Source organism: Typopeltis vanoorti, chromosome 10 (assembly GCF_054136105.1).
Source record: "Typopeltis vanoorti isolate ZY-2024b chromosome 10, IOZ_Tvanoo_1.0, whole genome shotgun sequence".
Lineage (NCBI taxonomy): Eukaryota > Metazoa > Arthropoda > Arachnida > Uropygi > Thelyphonidae > Typopeltis > Typopeltis vanoorti.
In genome coordinates this window covers 106,070,680-106,092,261 of record NC_143558.1, presented here as the reverse complement: position 1 = coordinate 106,092,261, position 21,582 = coordinate 106,070,680, and the positions used below count along the sequence as shown (strand labels likewise).

The 21,582-nt window shown below is 34.3% G+C and overlaps 1 protein-coding gene across 1 annotated transcript in view; it reads right to left on the bottom strand.

The window, feature by feature from the left end:
* LOC150102650 (U4/U6.U5 tri-snRNP-associated protein 1) overlaps nucleotides 1–21,582 on the bottom strand; it is a 323,990-nt gene that overhangs the window by 20,428 nt on the left and 281,980 nt on the right. The window contains exons 17-18 of the mRNA XM_090399032.1: nucleotides 19,084–19,168; nucleotides 2,340–2,430 (exon numbers count right to left, since the gene is read on the bottom strand). Coding sequence (XP_090255158.1) covers nucleotides 2,340–2,430; nucleotides 19,084–19,168 — 176 coding nt within the window. The remainder of the gene's footprint in view (nucleotides 1–2,339; nucleotides 2,431–19,083; nucleotides 19,169–21,582) is intronic.

The following is a 21,582-nucleotide window of genomic DNA, read 5'->3' as shown; positions in this document are numbered from 1 at the left end:
GCAGTTTGACTCGCCAGTCATCCAATACCATATTGTGCACTTGATCAATAATTTCTGGTGTTGTCACACTTTTTTGGACATCCTTCATGTAGATCATCTTCAAGGCTGGTACGGCCACATTTAAACTTGACAGCACATTTCTTAATTGTCGAAAACAAAGGAAAACAGTGCCCATAAACTTTTATGAACTTCGAATGAATTTCTTTTAGTGTTAAATCTTCTTTTACAAATAATTTCATAACTGCACGATACTCAATTTTATCCATTTCAAGGGATACAGACAACAATTTTGCTTCCGACAGCTGTATAAAAAAACTACTTGACAGAATGACTTGCAATTTCACATTGATGCTTATGACAGATGTACCAACTTGGAAAAAAAAAATCTTGCCATCTATGGTTGATGCCGAGAACTTTACAGACCACCCTCGTATAGAACAAGTTAAAGCATTTTTCATTAAAAATTGTGTCTTTGGATACAATTTTTAGTGAAAATGGCAAACTGAATATGGAAATAATACAATCAAAAGAATATACAAAGCTTTTATGTTGGGGAAGTGAATTGAATAAATTTATATGAAAATAAGATAAAAATTAGTCAAAATAGCTGCTCATTTTTAAAACACAAGCAGCAGCACAGCATACTTATCCCATGTGTCTTTGTATTCTATCTACCGCTGTTATCTGAAACAATTAATACAGTGGAACCTTGGCTGTCGAACATAATTCGTTCCTAAAGGCTGTTCGGGAACCGATTTGTTTGAAACTGAAACCATTTTCCCATGAGAATTAATGTAAAATTGATCAATCCATTCCCGAACCCTAGATGATTGCTTATTACCTTTACAACAGCACTTCATGCATAAAATTGTATACAAAAACAATGAAAATGCATAAAAACTTACAAAAACACAATAAATAGATAAAATATAGATGAAAATTTAACTTCACTTTAACTATATGGAGGAGAGTTTTAATTTATGAAAAAAAAAAAAATATATATATATATATACACACAAAAGAAAATGCACTGCAAATTCGTCGGAATGATAAACAGACAAAACAATACCACCTCATCGTGAATGTGTTAAAACTAAGAAATATATCAGTGAATGTTGTTATGGCAGTTTCAGATATTATGGAAATCAGTTAAAGAGAATTAGCATTTCATCTCAACAACTGTCAGCGTGCCTTTGTCATTGGTCACGCGATCTTTTGTTAATACCACATCAATCATAAGTACATCTTCATAGCTGCTCTATCTCTACTGGCCTACCACAGCTGTCCAGTTTCATGATCTGCTTTCACTTCTCATTCCACTCATGAAGGACTGTTCATTATGTATCTCAAGTCTTGTAAATTACTGGTAATTTTTGCTTGAAATAATGGGAAAGAAGATGATGCTCTTTGGGTAGATGACTTTGACAACGCACACAAGAAAATCGCTCTCAAGGCCAGAAGTAGCAATAGCGAATAGGAGATTTTTGGTAAGTCATACCCATTTTCAGTTTTTTCCCGAAAACTTTAGTTTCTATAAATCCCTGCATATATCTCGCATGATAATTTTTTAGCTTTAATTTTGGGGAAAAAAGTGCGAGTTATATTCGAGTAAATACAGTAGATTCTGAAACCACTATTGTATGGGACTGATATTAGGAAAGAAAAAAAAGAAGAAAAAATGAATGCTTATTTGAAACATATCACTAATTAGATAAAGATGTCTCATACTGATAATGGTTAGCCTTCAACTATCAAAGTTTTTACATACAACTTTTGCACAGTAAAAGCTGATATTTTTACTGAGGTATGATTTATCTCTTATATTATGACTTTAGCTAAATCATCAATAAAAATGTTTTCTTCATTTCATCTTTCAAAATTTATCTATTTAAAATGCGTACAATATTATACAATAGTAAATTAAAATATCTCCAAGCTGGCAACATATATCTTTGACACAGTAAATACAAAATAAGTTGAATGTTACATGATATATTATGATCAAGATACCTGATGTGTACTAAAAATCCATCAAGTCAAGAAAAGAGTACTGCACATCTCAGCTGACCACCAGTTGAATAATACTGCATTTTATCATATATAGATATTTTTGAAATAATTCATTTGTGCTTTATTCCAACAATCAGGAAATTCTCATTTTATTACCACAGCCACACTGGCAGAGGCAACAGAATTGCTTGCTTAGTGAAAACTTGATCGTAACCACTATTGCTAACATACCCTTGTTGAGTTCTCCCCAAGCAATAATTACTGTTTTATCCATAATCACAAAGAAATTATGATTTGCTTATTTATTCTTTTTTTGAGGTAACACTTACTAAAATTTCTCTTCAATCGTGTAAGTCTGAGCTTGCAACTGGCTTGGTCTTGGTGCACTTGATAGTTTCTTCATCTCTTTATCCAAGTATCCTAATATATAATTATATAAACTTTAAAAATTAGTCAAGTAAATTTACTAATTAAATGAAAAAATACTGATTATATGAAAATAAATAACCATCAAGTATAACTTAGTCATATATAAGAAGAACACTTAATTTGCTTAGCAAATTAAAATGTTTTTCGAAATAATTACTAATTGTGATAATTATCACAATATTAATATTAATTGTACCTCCCTAGTAATAGCTGAACTAATTGTTATTGTTTTTTTTAAAAATCAGTTTTGTTTCAGTCACTGATTAATAATATTACAGAATGGAAAAGGCACCTACTAGTTTTGTACACTTATAACTAGTGACTTCCTCAGAGTGGTAGGTAGGAAAACAAAACAAAACTAGTGACTTATCTTTTCCATATATAATTATTGTTAAATGATGGGAAAAAAAATTAAGTAACTCAACATGTGAGGTTAGCATTTAAAGGCTGTGGCTAAAAGTTAAGCTGATATTTATGGAAACAATGAAATATTAGCCAATGTATAACTGATGTACTTCCAATAAATGTAACATGAAATCAGATACTGCAGATCATAGAAACTCACCAACTTATTAGTGAGATCCTTCAGTGATAATACAGTACTCTAAACATGCAGCTGTAGTTAGAAATAAATAATCAGAAGTATTTCCAGATCTTGAATAGATAATACCTTTATTTATTTACTAATAAGCAGTAATGCTCTCCAGCATTACTGCTTATTTCCAGTTAAAGACTAGAAGCCAAACCATTGTTACTGATTATTAGCCAAAGAAATGCTGCATATATGGTAAATGTTAGTCTTCCAGTGGCAAAAGGCTTAAGGTATGCATGGCTATGGGAAGTGTAAATCATTTCTGAAAATAATAAAACTGGGAATGTAATACACTATTACTAATTATATATTTAATTACTAAATTACATATGAACATGCTAGAGGTATACACAGGACTTTGTTAGGTGCAATGAGTTCAATTTTCTTAAATGTGGTCAGAATGAAGGGGGAGACTAATTTTATTTAAATGACCTTTTATGCTGTTAACTAGCAAGGTGTTATCAAATTTGTAATCAAAATTCAGTATGAAGGGAAAGTCTCTGCCAAAATAAGGGCAAAATTCAAAGCATTACAAATAATTGCCTATCATGACAAATGTACTTCTCAAGAAGTATTCTTGAAGAAAGAGAGATAACCATCACTACTTGGGAATTATTTAGTTGCACAGAGATATGCAACTACAATGGCAGATCAAACTCCTCACAACAATCTTCTGTTGTTATTTATCTTGTGTTTACATGTTTATATCAATATCAAATATGTCACAAACTCCTCTGAAATCAAACCTAAATTAAATCTCTTGTGTCTAGTCTCTTTGGGCTGAAGCATAATATTTGTTCATTATTGAGCCATTAGCCTGCAAACAGCACAGGTGGAGGGTTTGGCCTACCACTTCCAGAGAAGTGTGAGATTTCCATCTAATTCTTTATCTATTTGGTCTTTATCTTTATCTGTTTAGGTCCATTTCTCACAACATAGATGCACTTGTTAGAGTCATTATATGTCCATCCTTTACATATAAGAATGCTGCTCTGCCTAAAATGATGAAAGAAATTGATATTTAAAATGGTAATTAAATCTTAACTAAACATAAACTTGTATACAAAGTTTTCTTTAACAAACTAAGACATTTTAATTTGTATTTAATTATAATATTTTCACACTGATGTAGTTTATATAAATCTCTTTGAATATATTTTACATCAAGTGGGAAAATATTATGATTAAATACAAATTACAATGTCTTGAGTATTCCCAATTTTGTCTATGTCAAGTCATTTTTAATACCTGCATTATGCAAAGTATTCAAAATTATAGACTGAATTACCTCTTTAGATGCTTAGTGCACAACTATAATAAGTGAAATTGCTGAATACAGGAATATTTTAATGAGCCACATGATTCACTGAACAAATAACAGTTATACATGTATGAGCATGGGTAACAGTTCCGCAAGTGAGTGTGAATAACAGTTTCACAATAACAAAGAATAACTTTTTTTTACACATAAAAAATGACCACCAAACTTTTTCTAATGTTAAGAACTTTATTGCTGGATAATTTTTTTTTGAAGATTATAATATGTAATCAAACCAAGGGAAAAAAAAACAAAATAAGTGGTAATCACTTCCTATTTCAAATTCTCTATATACCCTGCATTCAGAACTAGTGCAGGTAAACTTTCTTTTTGATCTTTTCGAAGAATGGAGAATGCATTGTTGTTCATATAATTCTTAATACCAAACTTTCTGATTTGGGAAGCAGTGGAAATATTTAGCTTGAAAATTTACTAGCATAGATTGGTTTCCAGGAAGTTTATTATTGCTTTCAAATTATGCAAGCCAGGGTGGCCAGTTTTTGTGTTCAAATCTGGGCTTGGCATGGATGTTTTTGAAAGCCTGTAGGTAGTAGATGAAGACAGAAGGCACCCAAGTAGGAAGGATACCCCCCCCCCCAAAAAAAATAAAAACCCAGCTTGTTAGTTACTTAAAAGTTATTCATCATATTTTCATTGACAATCCTGATGTAATGAGTTGTGAGCTTAGTGCTTTCTTTCCTACATAACTAAAAATAGACTGGCATTTGTACCCACACAGTGAGCCAAAAAGTGGTAATAAATAAAGTTAATGGTTATTCACAACAAAAAATTATTCTAATATTTTGGCTAACAATAAATTAAGCACTCTTGGAGATTAAGGTAACATAATAAAAAGTATTTGAATTTGATTTTTTAATGATACTTGTGACATAATGATTAGAAATATATACACGTTTGCATAAGAATAATGTTTAATTTGCCAAATATTTCGGTCTGAATATTACAGACCATCTTCAGTGGCTACATAGGAAATTTTTAGAAAACAAAGTGGAATACGAATAATTGATCATTCACATATAGAACGAGCTGCATGATGTCATATCGCTAAGTATTAGAAGAGTAAACATTTTTAAAGTCATAATTAAAGATATTAATTCAGAAATTCATATAATAATCTTAAATAACATGATTATTGGATTAGAAACAAGACAACATCCTTTGGTCCAAGACTCTCCTCCTACACAGATGTCGCTACAAATTTGAACGTTTATTTAAAGAAAATGTGGAGACATTACTTCAACGTCCTAACTTGAATTGTAATGAATGTATATCTATATTAAAAATTTGGGAAAGTTTAATCAGGATAACACATTAATTTTTTTTTTTTTTTTTTTTTTTTTGTAAATTTCCTATATTAGTCTAATGTTATTTAAGATTATTATATGAATTTCTGAATTAATATCTTTAATTATGACTTTGAAAATGTTTACTCTTCTAATACTTAGCGATATGACATCACAAGGCTCGTTCTATGTGTGAATGATTAATTGTTCGTATTCCACTTTGTTTTTTAAAACTATTCCTATGTAGCCACTGAAGATGGTCTGTAATATTCAGACTGAAATATTTGGCAAATTAAACATTATTCTTGTGCAAACGTGTATATATTTTTAAAGTATTTGAATAAGAACATCAAGCAAGCATTCAATTATTTTGATTAAGGCCTCTGAGGACAGTAAAAAGGGGATGGGTTGTTTTGTTGATTTAAATGAAGAATTAACATCTTGCAGATGTTTGGAAGTTTTTTTTTTTTTTTAAAACAATCATACTTGTTAAGGTTAGGGGTATTCTGCAAAACATAAGCAGATTCCCAGAATAAGCTGCTTTTGAATTATAGTCTTTTTAGAATAATAGTCCTTCTCCATCTAACTGCATGTAAGGTATTAAATCAGACTACAATTCCAAAGTGACAAATTATTCTGGGAATCTTCTTATGCTTTACAGAACACTCCTAACATGGCTGTAAAAAATTTCCAAACTTCTGTGAGACTTATCCTATGTTTAAATTGACATAAATCAAATTAATCTAGTCAAACTAATTGAATGCTTGCTTGGTGTTCTTATTCAAATTACATTGTTTGCCAGGTTATTTTTATTCTTTACAATGCCTTGGGTATATGAAATATTGGAATAAAGTATTCATTTTTTTTTTTTTTTGTAGCTTTTGCATTATGAATACCATTAAATCTCTTTATTATGATGTTCAACCAACATACAAGTTTAAGCAAATTCATGAGCAAAGAGAAATCAGAAGCAATAAGCTTCAAAAAAAGTTGACCTCTGCAAAGTGAAATATTCTATATAAATTATTCTGGTATTGTTTTTGTATAGACTATTTAGTTAATGGGGGGTTCTTAAGGGTCAAGGCTATATAACTGAGAGGAGACCACCACATAGCCTTTAAAGGAATGCAGAGAACCAACTAGAGCTTCTGACCTAATGTTCCAATCCCTACCTTCTCATGGTGCACCCTGTCCAAAAAGAAACCAAACTTTTTGAAAATAGAAGAAAATAGTGGTACCACCCATTGTATTTTTTGTTGATGAAAGCGGCAACCTTCATTAGTGTTGTGTCAACTGTTTATGACATTTGTTTCATTACAAGCCGAGTTATAGTGCCAAGAGTGACAGTGTGTTTTGATGAATGGTCAGAAAATGAGTTTCAAGCAGAAAGCTGGGTTGACTTTTGTGTTAAACTTGGTAAACATTTTACCGAAATGCATCAAATGCTTCAAAGAGCATACAGTGATGAATGCTTATCCCATACTCAAGTTTACGAGTGGTTTAAGTGATTTCAAAGTGGTCGTGAGACGCTTGAGGATGATGAAAAGCCGAGCTGTCCAAAAACTGGACTGAGTGAAGTTAACATCCAAAAAGTGTGCGATTTCAAAGAAAACCCAAAATGGTCAGTGAGATTGATTGAAGATGAATTGGGGGATTCCAAAATCAACTGCACAACATTTTGACTGAGAGTTTAGGCCTTCATGAACTGAATTCGCAATTTGTTCCCCACAAGTTGACCGATGACCAAAAAATGTATCGAATTGAACACTGCAAGGACCTCATTAAAACCACTCGTAAGGACTCAAACTTTCTTGAAACGATCATTACCGGTGACGAAACATGTTGTTTTGAGTATGAGCCTGAAACAAAGCACCAGAGTGCTGAGTGGAGACCACCAGAAGAGGGGCATCCGAAAAAAAGTTGCTTGGAGAAGTCAAAAGTAAAGACAATGCTAATTTGTTTCTATGATTCAAAGGGCATTATCCACAAAGAATTTGTTCTGCCTGGCCAAACGGTCAATGGTGAGTTTTATCTCGAAGTGATTGATAGCGAAAATTCGTCGCATATATCATGAATATTGTGATGCAGGCAGCTGATCACTTTTGCACGATAATGCACCATCTCATCGGTCAAACATTGTCAGACAGTGTTTGAGCAAAAATCAAGTTTGTGTGTTGGATCACTCGTAGCATTCACCTGATTTAGTACCCTGTGACTTCTTTCTCTTCCCCTGACTTCGTTTACTGATAAAAGTAAAGCGATATGACACCACTGAAAACGTTCAAGTGTCAGTAACCATGACCCTCAACAGTATCGCAGAAAACAATTAAAAATCTCATTTAACGAATTAATTGACTGTGCCAAACACTGTATTGAAGCTGAGGAAGAGTATATTGATTGAAATAAATGATTTGAATAATTATAATTTGGCCTGTATTTTATTTTCTATCAAAAGTTTGGTTTCTTTTTTGGACAGAGGGTGTAGGTATCTATTTGGATACTGAACAAATGAGGATTAGCTAGCAATTTGAGATTTAGCTGACCAAATTGTATTTCTACTGGCTAAAACCACAATATAAAGCGATGGTACAATTGACAGAATTTCATGCAGGCCGAGGCGTCGCCCGGTTAAACAAAGTGGCTGTTGTTCCTGCCAGGGAACCATAGCAAACAGCAAAAAGTCAGCTACTGGAACAAATCATAAAACACACTCCAACTCAACGCTACCAGAGTTCAAGATTGGTACTATCAACATAAGAAACCTGAATGGCAAAGAAATGGAGATAGCTGAGGAATTGGATAAGTACCAGATCGACATAACAGGGGTGAATGAAATAAAAAATACAAAAAAGGCAAAAACTGGTGAGATCTTTCTGAGCAATAAATACAAAATGTTACATTCAGGCAATAAATGAGGCTAATCAGCAGGTTCTACCTTAGTAGAACCTGCTGTGGGACCATGGGCACAAATAAGTCTCATTGTCCATTTCCCCATTATGATATTTACCCACATCACTACTTCAAATTGCCTGCCTTTCAAGATGATTAGCCTCATATTTATTGCCTGAATATAACATTTTGTATTTATTGCTCAGAAAGATCTCATCAGTTTTGGCCTTTTTTGTATTTTAAGGTAGAAGTGGAGGAATTTTTTTGAGGCTTTAGAGAAAGCAACTGACAAAATGAAAAATTGGTCTTTGTTGGGGACCAATTTTTCATTATGTCAGTTGCTTTGTCAAACAAACAAAAATATTTTGGGAAAATTTGGAGAAAAGACAAAACTAATAATAATGGCAAATACCTGTTGGATTTCTGTTCAGGACATGGACTGATTATTACTAACACAATGTCCCAACATTAAAATGTGCACAAATTCACATGGAGAGAAGAGGCAAGGAATAAGATAAGTCTCATTGACTATGTTACTGTTGATAGTGATGTTTTCTCCCTGATGCAGGACACTAGATTGTACAGGGGATTTGAAATTGGAAGTGATCACTATTTAGTCTTGAGCAGGATAAAATTGAATTTCATATTGAAAAGAATAACATGTAAGAAAGTTTTAATGCAAATAAAAGTTGAGCAGCTCTCAGATGTGAACTGTTGACTAAAATACACAAATATTATTTAAAAAAAAAAATAATAATAAAATGAAAGACTTTGAGAACAGGAACCAAACCATGGAAATTCAGTGGCAAGCCCTGAAGAAAACATTGATTGATTCAGCTAGAGAGGCATATGGTGAGGTTGTCTCCAAGGATAGAAAAATTAAAAATCCATGGTGGAGACACAGGAAGTTAAAGACGCAGTGAAGGAAACAAAGAAAGCATATCAAAAATTCCTGGCAAATAATTCAGCTTGTGCTCTTCGAGAACACAGAGAGAAATGTAAGAACGCTAAATACTTGGTAAAAGTAGATAAACAAAAGTCACGCAAAGACTTTGGTAAGAACATAGAAAATAAATATCGAGAAGGAGGGAAGATATTCTGAATTGTTGAAAAAGCTCTGAAACAAAGAAAAGAGTACAGTAAAAGAAATCAGGGATGATAAAAGTGACATGAAAACTGGAGAAAAAGATATCCTTGCAGTATGGAGTAATTACTTCAAAAAATTGCTAAACGAAACAATCACTGACAGCACAGTGGTAAAAAACACTGACCAGGCATACAATCAGGAATACATATTCATACTTTAAGTAGAAAAAGCCATCAAAAGCCTGATATGTGGAAAGGCAGCTGGAGTAGATGATATTCAACCAGAAATGCTAAAGTATGGAGGTATAAAAGTCTTACGGTGGCTGCACTGCATAGTTTAGAAGGCCTGGACATAGGGATAAATTCCTGATGATTGGAGCAGAGTTGTCATAGTACCCATATATAAAAAGGGAAATAAAACTGATTGTGAGGATTACAGAGGTATTTCTTTATTGAGTGTTCCTGGTTAGATTTATGCAAGTATACTTGAGAAACGGATGAGAAGGATTGTGAAAGAGAAGCTTGGTGAAGAACAAGCTGGATTCATGCCAAATAGAGGCTGTTAGGATCAGATTTTCACTTTACGACAAATAGTTGAGAAATGAGGATGTAACAAAGATGAGTATTTCTGAAAAAAGCATATGACAAGGTGCCAAGAGAGAAGCTATTCAAAATGCTACAGTTGTATGGTGTCAATGGGGTATTATATCAAGCAATACTTAGTCTTTATATTAGTTATAAGTCAGCAGTTAGAACTGAAGGAAGTACAGGAAGATGGTTTAATGTTAAATCTGTTTTCAGAGAAGGATGTATATTATCCCTCTGTTATTCATTATCTGTATGGATCACATTATGAAGGAAAGTGTAATTCGACCTGATATCAAAATTGGAGATGTTAATCTCACCTCTTTGCTTTATGCTGACGATGTTATACTCCTAAATAAATTCGGAACAAGTCTGCAAGATTCCCTGACTAAATTGAATAGCTGTTGTAATAAATATGGTATGTAGGTCAGCAATAACAAGACAAAGACAATGATAATAGGCAGGACCATTGAAAATATCAACTGCATTGTGAATGGAGAATCTATAGAACAAGTAAAACATTTCAGCTATTTAGGCACGATTTTTAGTGAAGATGATAAATTAAATATCAAAATAGACAACAGAATCAACAAAGCTGATATGGTAGGAAGTCAACTGAAGAAATTTATATAGAATTATTAGTCAAAGGACTAAATTAACTGTATACAAGACCAATTTTCACTTATGGATCTGAGAGCTGGGTTAGAAGTAAAACACTTGACCAAAGACTAGAGACCGCAGGTATGAGAGACCTGAGAAAGATTAGGGGTGTGAACAGAAATATCAATGGCGACATCATATTGAAAACGAGGATATTAGGAAAGAACTTGACATTGTTATCATCCAGTGCTAACAATGTCAAGTTCTTGACATATGTCTATTACAAAATATAGTCCCATGATTTCTCAAATATCTGGCTTAAAGTGAAAATCTGATTTTGACAAATCTGTTTGATTGGAAGCCAGTTTTATTCTCAGTTTCCCTTCAACAATTTTTTTTTAGCCTCAAGCATTCTTACATCAAATCTTAACTGGGATAATCATTAGTGAAATTCCTCTATAATTCTCACATTCAGTTTAATTTCCCTTTTTAAAGATGTTACTATGAGAGCTCTATTCCACCCATCTGGAATTCAACTTTCTGAATTAAAGTGCAGCCACTGCAGAACTTTTATACCTCTATAATTAAGCATTTATTGTTGGATAAAGAATGGCAGTTCATTGCATTAGTGCACTGGAGGATATCAAAAAGTGATGTTGGGGTGTAAATCCACAAAATGATGAGTGATGTATCCCAGGGATCAGTTATTGATCCGCTGTTATTCAATCTTTACACTAATTACATGAGAAGCACTCTGACAAGAAACATACAGCTGTTTTTGAAGATACAGTTAGGTGGGATGATTGGAATGTGACTACCACGAAGCATTTGCAGAAGGATCTGAAAAAGCTGGAATTATGAGAATGTGAAGACAGTTACCAGTTTAATGTTAGTTAGTGCATAATAATGTACAGTTTTGCACTTTGGTGTGATGAGATAACCAGTAGCAGCATATTATGTTTGGGAATGTGATTATGATAGAAGAAACTGATGAGACTAGGGTTTTAAGATGAACTTCAGGGACCATATAGCAAAGAATATAAATACAACTTCAAGGATAATCAATGCTGAAATCGGCCCTGACATGCCATAAAATCATTTTGTCTCCTTACAAGGCCTTGATATAATTGTCACCTAGACTATTTGTGTGCAGATAGATCTCGTTTGCTGGGTTCTGAGATACAGCAGAGGATGTCCTGTTGGGAGTCTTCTCCCTCCAGGAGATTGACTACCATGTGTCTCCACATGTCCTATTCTGCACCTCTCTGCTGCATTCCTCATATGAGAGATAGGTCCAGTCTTCCATATTTTTCATCCACTCGAGTCTTTGTCTTCCTCTCCTTCCCTTTCCCTCAAAGTTCCTTCGAGAAGTGTCCTTTGTAGGCAGTTATGTCTTAGATTATGTCCAAAAATGGCTGACTTTTCTTTTTAATTTCTTTCCTTTGGCTCCTGTTTACACACATCATCTCTAGTACCTCTTCATTTGTCTTTTTGTCTTTCCTTGATATACTCATAATTCTTCTCAGCATCCACATTTCAAAGGCCTCCAGTTTTTTTACACTCAGATTGGAGAGTGTCCATGTTCTACTCCGTATAATAATGTCGACCATGTGTAGCATTTGGAGATTCTTTGTCTTGTTTTCAGATTTAATTCTCTAGATCAGTAGATTTTTCATACTGTTGAAAGTTGACCTTGCAATTTCAATCCTTTTTCTAATTTCATCTTCTGTCCTGCCGTTCTCTGTGATCAAGTGTCCAAGGTATATGTATGTTTGCACCTGTTCTAATTTATTTCCTTCTATATTGATGCATATTTTTGGTATTTCCTTTTCTTTTGAAATTATCATTTTTATCTTTTTAAAGTTGAAACCGAGGCCATACTGTTCACTGTACTTGAGGGTTTCATCCATAACGGTTTTGAGGTCATATTTGTTTTCAGCTAGAAGAACTGTCATCTGTTCTTCTAGTTAAAGAGAATCGAAAACATGACACAGCCTTGTCTCACACCTTTCTTTACTGGGAATTCTTCTGAGGTCTCTCTATTTATTCTCAAAGATGCAATCTGTTCCCAGTAAAGATTAGTTATCAGCCTAATGTCTTTTCCAGTCATGCCTATTTTTGAAAGGATTTCAATTAATTGCTCATATTGAACATTGCTGAATACCTTTTTGTAATCTATGAAGCAGAGGTACACATCTTTTTTGTTTTTCTAGATATCTTTCTATGATGGTTCTGACGTTGAAAATATCTTCTCTTGTACCTACATTTTCCTTGAAGCTACTTTGTGTATCATTCATTTCTATGTTTATTTTTCTTTTATTTCTTTCATAATATATAGGACTTTTGATACTTGACTGATGAGGATAATTGTCCTGAACTCTTCACACCTTGTAGTTTTTTTTTTTTTTTTTTTTTTTTTTTTGGGAATTGGAACAAAAATTGAGCGATTAATATCTTTGGGTAGAAATCCAGTCTGGTATATCTTATTGCATAATTTAGTTAGAAATTTCAGTCCTCCTTCATCGAGAGCCCTCAACCATTTAGCCAAGATATTATCTATTCCTGCAGCTTTATGTGGTTTTAGTTTTCTGATGGCGTTTTCAACTTCACAAAGTAAAATGAGTGGTCCTTCTAAATCAGTCTGTTCAGGAATATTATTTCTTTGTTGCTCATATAATTTCCTTGTGTATTCAATCCATCTTTCCACGATTTCTTTTTTATTTAATAAAATAAAGTCTCTTGAGTCTTTAATGACACTTGCATGATTTACTGTATTTGTCCTGCTTGTCATTTTCATACATTTCTCTGCTTCTGCTTTTATATTCAAATTTGTTCTTTAACTTTTTTCTTTGTTCCATCAACTTCAATATTTTTTCATTTATCCAAGATTTATTCCTTTTCAATTTTAATTGTGGGAGTGTATTTTTGGCTGCTTCATTGATGCTATTCTTGAATGTTTGGCAGTTCATGTTAATTTCATCAATTGGTGTTTTATTTTCCGTTTGAGTTGCGTTGTCAGACTTGTTAAGGGATTTTGTGAATTCTTTTATAAAGCAGCCTTTAACTTCTTGGTTGTTAAGTGAGTATGAATTAAAGTTTCTCTTATAATTGGTTGGCTTGGTATCTTAAGTTCTATTTTGATTTTTGCAATCACTGGGTTGTGGTCCAATCCTATGTCTGCTCCAGGATATGTTTTTGTTTGTGTTATTGCATTTTGGAATGTTTTGCTTATTATTATATAGTCTATTTGGTTTCTATGGATGTCCCCAGGGCTTTTCCATGTATATAGTCTTCTGGGAGGATGTTTAAATAGTGTATTGCCAATTATTAGGTCATTGGTTTCACAGAATTGAATTAATCTTTCACCTCTTTCATTTCTGATTCCAAGCCCTTGGTTTCCCATTCTGCCAAGATATTATCTATTCCTGCAGCTTCATGTGGTTTTAGTTTTCTGATGCAAAATGAGATTTTTTCTGAGCCCACTTTTGCATTTAGGTTGCCCATCATTATAATAATATCATCTGATTTAGCACTAGAGACTGCAGTTTGGCTGTCTTCATAAAATTGTTCCAACTCTTCATCTGGGTGATCTTAGGTTGGTGCATATGCTTGGATAATATACAAGTTGAATGGTTGTGCAGTTATTTTGGCTTTTATGATTCTGTCATTTACGGGCCAATATCCATGTAGAGATTTTGCAATTCTATTACTTAGGACAAGCGTTACTCCGTTAAGGTCAAGTCACTGCCAGAGTAGATTATAGTGTGCTTTTTTCTTCTTATTATGCCTGTATCTGTCCACCTCACTTCACTGATACCTGCAACATCAGCCTTCATCATTTCTAATTCTTGGAGTAACTTGTCTAATTTGCCCGCCTCACTCATAGAGTGTTCTGACATTCCATGTTATTATTTTGAAGAGACTGCTCCTGGTTTTCAGACAAGGGACATCTGAGAATATCCTCCTCGGAGGGTTTGGAATATTATCTTCATACACTACCTTAGTAGTTCTTGTCTTACAATTCCTGGTTTCAAGCTCTTCTTCCCTGTAGCTATAAGAGCTGATGGTTACAGGTGTCTCAACCACATCTCTAACTTCATATTGTGACATGGTGTGTTTTATGGTTGACAATGGATATGGTCCAATACATGGTGAGGCTCCAATCTCTTCCACGACACCGGTCCACAGGTCCCTTAGATGTCAGGAGTGTGCCCTCGATGTGCCACACATCTTGTTGTCATGCTCTTTATCAGTCAACGTCGTTTTTTCTGCCATCTTGGTCATTCCAGACTTCGTGCACATAAAGGTTGACATTCCCTATTTACAGCATTCTATATTGCTGATACCCTCACTTAGTTTAGCCTGCCAGCTGAGGCGGTTTACTGGGGTGTGGCTGCTAGTGTGCACTACCAACTTCTTGGAGCCATAAGTGAGAGTTGAGTGTACGTGAGGACCAGAGCACAACATCCTGACCCTGAGATCAGTGGCTGACATCAATACTAAAGTGATACCTCTCCATACACCACAGAAGATGATGTAAATGAGATTAAAGATATCAGGATTGTGGAATGTAGATTATGAGGACAGATTAAGAATGTGAGACAACAGCAAACAGGAGTCATGTAATAAAGAACCTACAAACTGCTGAACGGTACTGATAGATGGAATTTTTTGATTTATAAAGGATGGAGAGAGGAAAAGAGGAGAATGCAGTTGAGAGCAATTTTTCCTCTAACGAGAATATTTCGGTAAGTATAAAATGATATTCTTACCCAAGAAACAATATAACAGCTGATGTAGATGATATGTGGAACTTTCTCATCGAGTCTCCAATTTTTAGGAGGTCTCTAGTAGTAACAATATAATTTACTCCATCTGCCTTCCCACATTTTTTAAGGTTTTTGATGGCTGGCTTTTTCCACTTCAAGTACTTCTAATTGCATGCATCTTGATTATTTAGTTTTACTAGTCTTACATTTCTTGTTCCATTTAACAATCTTTCATCATTCCAAATAATTATTCCAAAAATCGAAAATAGTATTATCTTCAGTTTTCATGTCACTTTATCATTTCTGATTCCTTTTAGAGTAGTATTTCCACTAATTTTCAATATCCTCTAGAACAATATCAGGAATTTTTTTTCAAATTCCTGATATTTATCTTCTATATTCTTACCAGTCTTTCTATGACTTTTGTTTAGCTACTTATATAGAATGCTTTGTTTTCTTACATTTTTCTCTGTATTCTCTTAGAGCACAGGTGTCCGAACACTTGTCTTCACAGGTGAAGACAAGTGTTCGGACCTGTTTGGGACAGACAGAAAGTTTTCAAGTAACAGTTGGCTTGCATCAAGGGTCAGCATTAAGTCCGTTTCTGTTTAATATTGTGATGGAGGTGGTAACAGAGGAGGGAGAGAAGATGCACCTTGGACAATGTTGTATGCAGATGACATCTTGCTGTGTGTAGATTCAAGAGAAGAAGCGGAAACTAAACTGGAAAGATGGAGAAAAGTACTGGAAGAGAGAGGTATGAGACTGAGCAGAAGTAAGACAGAGTATATGTGTTGTGCAGTGGGCGGTGGCCAGGAGACAGATCTGGAGCTGGAAGGAAATGTCATCAGGAAGGTGAGAGACTTTAGATACTTAGGTTCAACAGCGGAAGAAGATGGAGGAGCTGAGAAGGAAGTGGGATGCAGGATACAAGCAGGTTGGAGGAACTGGAGGGAGATGGCTGGAGTGTTATGTGATAAGAGGGTGCCGATCAATCTGAAAGGCAAAATTTATAGGACAGTAGTGAGGCCAGCTATGACATATGCTATAGAAACTGTGGCCCTGAGGAAAAATAACATCAGCAGGATGGAAGTAGCAGAGATGAGAATGCTTAGGTGGATGTGCGGTGTGTCCAGAAAGGATCATCTGAGAAATGACTATGTCAGGGGAACAGTGAAAGTTACGAACTTAGGAGCGAAAATACAGGAGGCAAGGTTGAGATGGTTTGGTCATGTGATGAGGAGGGAGGACGAATATGTGGGAAGAAGGGTCATGCAGATGGATGTGCAAGGAAGGCGGAAGTGTGGGCAGCCAAAGAAGAGATGGAGGGAGCTGGTAGAAGAGGACTTGAAGATGAAGAACTTGGATGTGGTGACAGCCCAAGACAGGAAGGTGTGGAGGAGACTCATAACAAACAGTGACCCCACTTAAGTGGGAGAAGCTGTAGAAGAAGAAGAAGATTCTCTTAGAGCACATGCTGACCTACTTGCTAGAAACTTTCACTGCACTTTCTCTTTTCTATAACTAACTCTTTAACTTCCCAAGTCCACCACCAGGGAGTTCTGATTTTTCTAACCTTGAAGTCAATTTAACTATCTTCTTCCCTGGCTACATTAATCAATGTTTCTTCAGTCTGCCACTGAGTTTGAAAGGTTTATTTATTTATTTATTTATTTATTTAACCCTAAAGAGGGCACTTTTCTATAATTCTAGGCTCATTTCCACTTGTTTATGTGTTTCCTGGGTACATATGATAAATCTTATAATGTATTCCCAGTTATGTCTGGTCTGTGACACCATTAGGAATATAATTTGGACTCATTCAACCAAAAAAGAGATTAACAAACCTTATTTGACTGAAGGAATTAAATAATCTTGTCAGCAATCTAAATTTATCTAAACCAACACAACACAAACCACGTTTATCCTATCTTCAGCAGTGAAACTTATTAGCTCCATGATAGAAAATGTCTGCTTTTAGATTTTTAGAAAGAAGAAAAACATAACATTACATGAACAACACTAGGCAAAACGAATTTGCTTTCCCATAACCTGACTGTTGGATACCTGAACATTTCAGAAGCTAAACTTATTAAAAAAATTTGAAAAGTTTCACCATAATAGAACTAAAAGCCTGGAAATCATTTCCAGGATATTTTTAAGGGGCTCTAGTGCAATAATGTAACTAAGAATTATAAAGAACTATCAACTTATAACAAAGCGCAATAAGATGGGTCAAGGAAGTTAGTGAAGATTCACTTTCTTCATTTTCACATACCTTTTTCCTGAAAGATCATGTTGTGATAAGGAGAGTGAATGGCTCCACCAGAGGTTCTTGTAATATAATAACAGGAAAAATGAAATAATACTATGATGGGAGACTACCATTAGGTTCTTCAAAGAGACATGCAAAGGTGCTTACAAGAGGAAATTAAGACACCATAAGCATTTAAGTATTATATGCTAAAAAAAAGCTAAATGTCTTTTGGCACTTTAAAAAAAAATATAAGTTTTATATGCATTATAAGTATAGTAAAATATGCAAGAACTTGAATTTTGGTTTGTTTATATAATTTCAAAATACTTTTTTTTTTTTTGGAACAATTATTTTTTTAAAATCATTGAATCATGTTAATTCTATGCCCCAAAATACATAGAATCCACCTACTCTGATCCTGAGTCAAGATGTAATGCATTATTAGATACCTAATCCACTTCACTATCATCAAAACTGAAGGAAAAATAATACCACCATAATTTCAAGAGAGCTTTTCACCTCCTCGCCAATTAAAGTGCATTTTATTAAAGCCTGTACTGGAATGTAATATAGACCTTTTTTTTTTCTTGAAAGAAATGTAATTAGTTTTGTTCAGTTAAAACACCCAAATGCTACCCCACAACTATAAATATGCACATGTCATGGAACCATTATCACCACTTCAGATTTAGATCACTAAGTTATAAAAGATCTGGGCTTGTTATATGTTTCAATTACACATAAACAGCATGGAGATCCAGCTAATACGAATACTGAAAATGTTCCCATAACCTATGATCAAATATATTTGTACAAATCATTCTAGTGCTATGTATGAAGAGTTTAATCACTAAGCATGGTCAAAAGAAGTTTAAAAAAAGGGCAGTGAATTTCTTACTTTAGTGTCAAAGTGTATTCATTTTATGCATACCAAAAAAAAAAAAAAAAAAAAAAAAAAAAAAAAAAAAAAAAGCAATTTTTTTTTTATCAGAACTATGTTATGCAATTTCTAAATGTATAGCTGTATATACATGTTAATTTTATATTTGGTGTATTTACAAAGTATGCAGTAGGATTAACTATTCTAATTCAGAGCATTAACTTGGTTTCTATACAGCCAATTTACTTAAGACATGAGAGCCTACTGGATCTAATGCATTAAAGGAAGATGCACATATATAATTATGATACACTTAATGGAAAAAAATATAGAAAGGATAAAAATAATTTAAAGAGAAACAGACCTTTTTTCATTGCCAACTCTAAGGCTCCTGCAAGTCCTGAACTAACATCGGGTTCTTCCTCTAAAATGGGCTCATTTTCTCTATCCTGTTAATAAATAACAAGTCACTTAATTGACAAATTAATTTTTAAAGATAATACTATCACCTACCAAATTTAGTGCTGAGTTTAACCCAACAATTGTGTGGCATTCTACAGAAATCACTATTTGTAAGCTATTATGATCTGAAATAAGGGGAATGAAATTGGTGCAAATTTCATTCCCCTTATGAATGAAATTTTCTGGACCAAATTCATTTGTCCAGAAATTTATATATAAAAATAAATACAGAAGGTAGTGAAACTGATGGTTAGATAGCATGTGAGACTGATGATATGAAAGAAAATGGAACAGAAAGACAATATGATTGGCGATAAGAAAAGTTGAAACTGACAGTGAAAAAGATAATGCAACTAAGGTTAAGATAGTGGCCATGCATGGCAGCAAGAAACAGAATGCAAATGAAGGCATGAATGAAAGAAGATGATAAGACTGATGGCAAGGTAGTAAGCATGAATGGCAGCAAGAAAGTAATTTAAGACACGAAAGCACAGGTGATGAAGATGAAGCATATGAGAAATTGAAATGAGGAGAAGTGTAGACATGCATAGAGGAGTGAGGAAAAATGGAATGAGAGATGGCCATGTGAGAGATTAATGAGTGATTCGAGAGTGGAGGTTCAATTATTAAAATGTGGCAAATAAAAAAGTACACAAAGTATGTTTTTCCTACAGGTAGAATGAGCAGAGTGATTGAGGCACTGAATACGAGAAGCAAGCAAGCAAAAAGTCATTAGGAACAAATAGTTGGGATGAATGATTTAGTTGGGAACAAGGAGGAGACTGGAGGTTGTTGAGAAAAATAACAGTTCAGCAGGAAAAGTAATCACTGTGTTGCCCAAGTGATACAGTAATGAATTGAGACAGTAGGTAAAGATCACGAATGGTATGCTAGCTGAGCTATGTGAAGAGAAAGAAGTGCTTTCTGTGAATGTGTGAGATGAATTTCAAGGACAAATGGAGCTATATGACAGAAACAGACTGATTTTAAATGGTTTTGGTGTAGATGCTGGATGCAGAGGTAATAGACAGGATTGAGACAGACTAGGATGTGGAGAGAGTTGTAGTATTTGTAGTGAAAGAGAGGCCAAGGGGAAATATGGAGGCGTTACATCTGAGAAGTAGTGTCAGTGGGTCTTGTTATAAAACCAGAAATCAGCTATTATGATCTGAAATAAGGGGAATGAAATTGGTGCACTGACCAAATTCATTTGTTCAAAAGTTATCAGAATAAGTGAGATATGGTTGGATGAGGATCCTGACAGAAATAAAGATGGAGGAGTATGACGTGAGAGTAACCATAAAGTGATCATCTAGGTAGTGGCCTGTCATATGAGGGCTTCTGTGAGAAACATATGTGGAACTATAAGGCTGGTGATTGTGACAAACTTGGGAGAGAGCTTAGACAGATATAGGAATTCAATTCATATTTCTTCAAGATATTGAATATATCTTCATATCCAATTCATACATCCAAATCTACATGGAATGTAGAATTGGATGGAAAGGAGACTACTGCTCCTTAAATCCTGTGCAAGAACTATCTGACAGAAGCAATGCGTGAATGTATTCCAAAGATTAGGAGGTTAAATAAGGTAGGCATGAAACAGTGAATGAAAAGGTGAGGTATGCAATATGGAAGAAGGTGGCATTATGGAAACTGCACAAGATGAGAGGCAATAATCAGTTGCACGACAAGGACAAAAAGCAGACAAAGGTGACCAAGCAAGGGTAGGTGTAGTATAAGCAGCAGTCAGTTAATAAAGGGGGGGTTCCAGGATGTTTTTTCGATACATGGTCAGAAGATGAAAGAATAACTATTGCATGGGATACAGGTGAGATATCAAATGAGTAATTCATAAAGTTATTTTTAACTTTTGTGAATGTGACTTTAAGCAAAATTTGAGTGCAGTAGAAAGGATGGAAAAGTGACTGATGGTGAGTAAGCACAAGGTATAAAGGAAATTGAATGAACTCGGTGTCATAAAGCTGTACTTAAGGTTTGATGATATACCACGGAATGGTGTAAAGCAGTGGTTCCCAAACTGTGCGCTGCAGCATGCTGGGGAACCACAGAGCACAGTTTGGTTAGTGCAGTGTAGCACACTAATTATAATTTATTTATTCAATAATTTGATCATTTTTCAAAATATGTACTTGTTTAATTACTTATTTTGCCATAATCCACCCATTTCTACAATTATACAACTTCTGCTTTGCATTCAATGTCCATCCTTCTCCCCCCACCCCCCACCAAACATCAGAACACCATCTACTATCACTTGGAGTATCATCTTGGTTTCCAGCCAAATGTCTTGAACTCCATAACATCCCATTCATTTTTTTTAATAGCATTACAGGCTCAGTTGACACAATCATCAACATCTTTCTGGCATCTGACT